Source organism: Hemitrygon akajei, chromosome 11 (assembly GCF_048418815.1).
Source record: "Hemitrygon akajei chromosome 11, sHemAka1.3, whole genome shotgun sequence".
Classification (NCBI taxonomy): Eukaryota; Metazoa; Chordata; class Chondrichthyes; order Myliobatiformes; family Dasyatidae; genus Hemitrygon; species Hemitrygon akajei.
The window spans coordinates 113,323,555-113,329,205 of record NC_133134.1 but is presented as its reverse complement, the minus strand read 5'-3'; the positions used below and the strand labels follow the sequence as shown (position 1 = coordinate 113,329,205).

The window sequence follows — 5,651 nt, the reverse complement described above, 5'->3', positions numbered from 1 at the left end:
AAGGGATATGGGGACAAGGCAGGAACCGGGTATTGATAGTAGATGATCAGCCATGATCTCAGAATGGCGGTGCAGGCTCGAAGGGCCGAATGGTCTACTTCTGCGCCTATTGTCTATTGAGAAGGGGTCGCTCAGTTTCAATCTGAACTCCGTTGAGGTTGGAAAACCTCGGACTTCCGGCTGTGGGACGTAGATTATCTTTCCGGGTTTAGCAAATCCTGAATGGCCGATTGCTGGCAATGCTGGTTTGTGATTGGTGTATGTAGTGCACACTCCGCATGGTTGGCACTTCCAAGAAAGTGATTGGCCAGTCCTATAGAGACTGTGTGCCAATTGGTTGTATTAGACGGCAGTTGATAATTTCATTGGTCGAGATTCCTAATCGGCCACTGATTGGTTGACTGCAGCTGGCCGCGCTACGTCTACCGCCATCTTCACTGTGGGGTAGAGGAACAGGGAGCGGAGGGAAAATGGTGGCGCACTGGAGACAGGCGGGACTCAGGTAGGTCCGGGACCGAAGGGGTATGAGGTGGGTCTGGGGTCGAGGGTACTGGTGCCACCGTCGGATGCTGCCCGATGGTGCCTTCACCAGTAGGCCCGTGAGGCGCTGCCTGCTTCCACCTTGAGGAGCTGGCTGGAGGTTATATGGTATCGCCCGGCATGTCTTCGGCTAGGGAGCAGGGCGCAGTGCCCTTGGTTGGGGGGTGGAGGTTGAGGGTGTAGACGGAGGGGCCTTGAAGCTTCAATGTTTGCCTTCCAAATTAGTTTATCAAGCGCTGGAGTTGGCTGTTGGGTCCCCTTGAGCCTGCTTGTCACTCATCAGTGCCTTCCACGTCCAGAAATCCAGTGGTTTCTTTTGAATGAGCTTGTTAACTGCTGCCGCAGCCCTCTGGTCGGGAGACCTCGAGAGATTAGCGTCTGCACTTGCTGGAATCTGGGGCAACAAACGCTTTGATGAAGTTATTTCTGTCCATTTTGGCACTAAATGGCCTTTTTATTCTGAAATTGTGACTTCTAGCTCAAAAATCCTCTTGACGTGAAGCATCCCCTGCATCCTATCTGTTGAATCATGTAAGGATTTAACGTTACGATAATGTCTTATTCTGCTAAACGCTAGTGTATGTAGTCAGTTTTGCCTGATGTAACACAGCATACATGTTTTTCCTGAAACCAATCTACTTTGCTGCTCCCTCGGTGATCTTTTCTCTTGGAACAGTACACTAATATTATTGTCACTGGTGTTGAAATACAATGGAAAGGCTTTTCGTGCCATCGAGACAGCTTAGTCCATACACCGTGCAGTAAAAATTAATATTCCAGTGTATTAAATCACTTTTGATCTTTGCATAAAATTCTATCCATCTGAGATGTCCTGTTTATGTAAAGAAGTGGTGCAAGCTGAACACAGGTGATTTAGATTCACAGATAAATCCTTGGAAGCCTCATCTCACTTCTTGTGGCTTCAGCATATTAACAAGTATATTTTATTGGAATTATTGCTTTTGTGGTTGGGTCATTAATTACATTTGAGCCTCACACCAAAGGAATGCTTTGATTTACTTTTGCTCTGGGTTTTCTTCCAGTTACATTCGTTATTCTCGTATTTGTGCGCAAGCAGTGCGGGCTGCTCTGAAACCCCAGTACCAAGCAGAGGCTAAGAAAGTAGGAGATGTAAGCGTAAAAGTCAACAAGCCAAAACAGTAATGTGTAAGTAATGCATTTTTGTTGATCTGTGTACAGTACTGTGCAAAAGCTTTGGGCACATGTATATGGCCAGGGTGCCTGAAGACTTGCACAGTACTGTAGTAATTTTGTATATTGCACCGTACTGCTGCAAAAATGAAAACAAATTTCATGACGTGTGAGTAATGACAAACCTGATTCTGATGAGGGTCTCTGGTGAACTGAGAGCGGGAAGAGGGCAGGGAGAGGGGAATCATGTTTGGGGAAAAGGGGAGGGAGCAGAAAGCACCCTTTGAGCGAGACATAGAGTAATGATCAGTAAACCAATTGTTCGGAATCAGATTACTTTGCTTGCTGTCTCAGGGTTGAGTGTCTCTGCCCTTACCCCAGTCTCTGCCCTCTGGCACTCCTCTGCCAGCTGTCCCATACCTCTCCTTGCCATTTCCAACATCATTTGCTCCCGCCAGATTTACAAACTCACTCTCCTCTCAACAAATACAGTACTGTGCAAAAGTCCTAGGGGCTGTGTGTGTGTATTTGCTCAGAACTGTAGTTACAGGTGCTTTTTAATGTTCAAAATGGCTTATCAAAAGCAAATTGTTAGTGATGTTTACGACAGTGCAGTTGTTTTATGAAGTGGTACATCAATCCAAGAAAAATTTTCCAGTTAAAGTCGAGTGATCCATTTTTAAAATTTTGGGTCCCCTTGTGCTGTGGCTTACCTGGTTGTGAATACCAGGCAAGAGATGTAGCAGTGGTGAAAGTAAGATTTCAATAAATTTTTTATTAAATGTTGATGTTTTTATCCAAATGTGAAGAAGATGATAGAGTTCTTCTGTAGGCAACACGAGTGAATCTGCAGATGCTGGAAATAAATTTTTTTAAAAAACACAAAATGCTGGCAGAACTCAGCAGGCCAGACAGCATCTATGGGAGGAGGTAGTGACGACGTTTCAGGCCGAAACCCTTCATCAGGAGTGAAGTAACATGGGATGGTCAGGGGGGGGATAAGAAGTGGGGGGAGGGATGAAGTAGAGAGCTGGGAAGTGGGTTAGGGGAAAGGTGGAGAATTATGGGAAATAAAAGAAAGAAAGGTAGGGCTGGGGGGAGATTATAGTGAGGGGGGAAAAAAGAGAGAAAGAGAACCAGACTAAAATTATAGATAGGGATGGGGTAAGGAGGGGGGCAGGGGTATCAACGGAGGTCTGTGAGTTGAATGTTCATGCCGGCAGGTAGGAGGCTACCTAGGCGGGAGATAAGGTGTTGCTCCATGAACCTGTGTGTGGCCTCATCTTGACGGTAGAGGAGGCCATGGACAGACATATCGGAGTGGGAGTGGTCTGTGGAATTGAAGTGTGTGGCCACAGGGAGATCCTGCCATTGCTGGAGGACTGAGCGCCGGTGTTCAGCAAAACGGTCTCCCAGTCTGCAGCGGGTCTCTCCAATGTATAAATGGCCACATCGTGAGCACTGGATACTGTATATCACCCCAGTTGACTCGCAGGTGAAGTGGTGCCTCACCTGAAAGGACTGTCTGGGGCCTGGGATGGTGGTGAGGGAAGAAGTTTGGGGGCAGGTGTATTCTGTATCTTTTCTTCTGTATCCTTGCGATGGTTGCTATTCTATTAATTGTTGCTCCCTTCCCTAAAGATTAACCTGCAGGCTGAGTCGGCAGTAAGGAAGGCAAATGTAATGTTATCATTCATTTTGAGGACTAAAATATTAAGAACAAGGTTGAGGAACACGCACAGAATACTGGAGGAACTCAGCAGGCCAGGCAGCATATGTGGGGGAAAAGTACAGTTGATGTTTCGGGCCAAAACCCTTCGGCAGCATCTGTAGATTTTCTCTTGTGTGTAATGCCTGAGGCCTTGCAATGCATTGGTCAGATTGCACTTGGGAGTATTGTAAGCAATTTTATGCCCCTTATCTAAGAAAGGAGATGCTGGCATGGAAGGGGGTCTTGGGAATGAAAGGATTATTGTATGAGCAGTGTTTGATCGCTCTGGGCCTTTACTTGCTAAAAGAAAATGGGGGTCGTCACTGAAATGTATCAAATATTGAAAGGCCTAGAGAGAGAGGATATGGAGAGGAAGTTTCCTATGGTGGGAGAGTCTAGGACTAGTTGCCATAGCCTGCAAATAGAAGGATGTGCCTTTAGGCTACTTATCTAAGAAACAGAGATGAGGAATTTCTTTAGTGAGAGGCTGGAGAATCTGTGGAATTCATTGCCACAGGTGGCTGTGTAGCCCAAGTCATTGGGTGTATATATAAAATGGAGGTTGGTAGTTTCTTGATTAGTTAAGGTGTTAAATGTTACTGAGAGAAGGCAGGAGAATGGGGTTGAGAAGGATAATAAATTAGCCATGATGAAATGGTAGAACAGACTTGATTGGCCAAATGGCCTAATTCTACTCCTGTGTTTTGTGGTCCTCCCTCATTATACAACTTTCATGTTTCAAACGGGGTTTAAAAGAGCATTTTTTTTTTAAAAAAAGGATTAAAGCTGCAATAATTGTATTCCTCCCAGTTGTGACAGAAGCTGCTCTATGGTTTCATGAATGCTCTCAGGTCTTTCTCAAATGTGTAGGTTTCACTCCTTCATACTTCTAACAATCTTACACTCACCAAGGGCAAAAGATCAGTTGTAGTGGTCTGAGTTCAATTAACTCAAGACCAGGGTCTGAATCTCCAAACGTCTGTGTTTGGATTAAGTGCGGTGAGGGTTAGTGGAGCTGGAACCAGTTGCAGAGTGCTGGAGGAGACCATGTGGCCCACAATATCAATGCAGGCTCATTACTGGAGCTAGCCAATGAATTACTTAGCTCATTGTAATCCCATACTTGTCTACTCTGCCATTCCAGGAAAAATGGTAAACATGATGGGCCAAATGGCCTAATTCTGCTCCTGGTCTTATGGTCTGTTCACTCCATTTTAACCAAGCATGATTTTTCCTTTTCACAACCCAGGTTGCAGGAACATGATCTTTTATTTTCATGTGACATCTTTGATTGGTTTAACCAGTATTTTGAATCCATCTGCAGACTCCTGACAATTATCACTGAAAGCAGATCCTCCATATTTACAATGTCATCGTTTTTACTTTAATTGTTTCTGCTCCAAGGATAAAGCTCCCAGTTTTCTGATTTAAATCTTAGATCTGGTACTATTCTAGCAGTGAGTATTGGCAGTCCCTACCACTGGCAGTCTCACTCATGGTTGATGGACCCCCTGATCCTGTTAAGGTTTAATGCCTTGAAGAGATATATAGTTATAGTAAGCTTGTGTTCATTTGTTTTTGTTGCTATCATGCATATTAATTCATTCACATAGTGCCATTCCGCCATGAACAAACTCATTCCTTCATGGTTTCCTTTGTGTAGATTTAAAACTAGTTTTAAATCAACCTAGTCCTCTTGAAATCTTTATATAAAATTCTTTTAATCTTCCCCAATTTTCCCATGAAACTTTCTTTCAGTTAGGTGGCATTTTAACTAAGTGCTGTAAGTTGTTTATAACTTTGTATCATGCTGTTTATTACATTCTATTAATTGTTTGATTTTGGTTTTTTTTCCCAGGATCTGAAGACCTGAAAGTTTGAAGATGTGAACTCTTACAAGTTATCATCCTTATTGTTGGAACGCTGAATGCAATTGAATAATGCAATACTGACTGATGTTGATTCAAAATACAGATATTATTTAAACACTCATTCTTTAATGGATCGTGGAATTTTTTTTACTTGAGTGTATTGAGTGAGATGTGTTGGGGCATTTTGATTGTAAAATCTAATGTAATTTGGACTTCTATTCCTCAGATAAATCTTAAAGATACTGTCCAATTTTTGCCTTGCATTATTAGCAAGGACCATATTCATATTGGGGCAATGGGATACCAAATGGGGCATCTTCTTTCTCACCCCAAAAATGTAATAATGATAATATAAATTAATTTTATACAGGAAAAAA

At 43.3% G+C, this 5,651-nt stretch overlaps 1 protein-coding gene across 1 annotated transcript; it reads left to right on the top strand.

Moving 5' to 3' along the window:
- The first annotated feature begins 365 nt into the window (after positions 1-365).
- On the top strand, positions 366-5,395 carry atp5f1e (ATP synthase F1 subunit epsilon). Its single transcript, XM_073061532.1, has 3 exons — positions 366-502; positions 1,584-1,707; positions 5,262-5,395. The coding sequence occupies exons 1-2, from the start codon at positions 471-473 to the stop codon at positions 1,702-1,704; spliced, it is 153 nt and encodes a 50-aa protein (XP_072917633.1). The 5' UTR covers positions 366-470; the 3' UTR covers positions 1,705-1,707; positions 5,262-5,395.
- Positions 5,396-5,651: the final 256 nt, after the last annotated feature.

Excerpts from the sequence above, each read along its gene's own strand:
- atp5f1e (XM_073061532.1), top strand. The coding sequence starts at position 471 with ATGGTGGCGCACTGGAGACAGGCGGGACTCAG. Across the intron at positions 503-1,583 it reads TGGAGACAGGCGGGACTCAG|TTACATTCGTTATTCTCGTA; the intron begins GTAGGTCCGGGA and ends GTTTTCTTCCAG.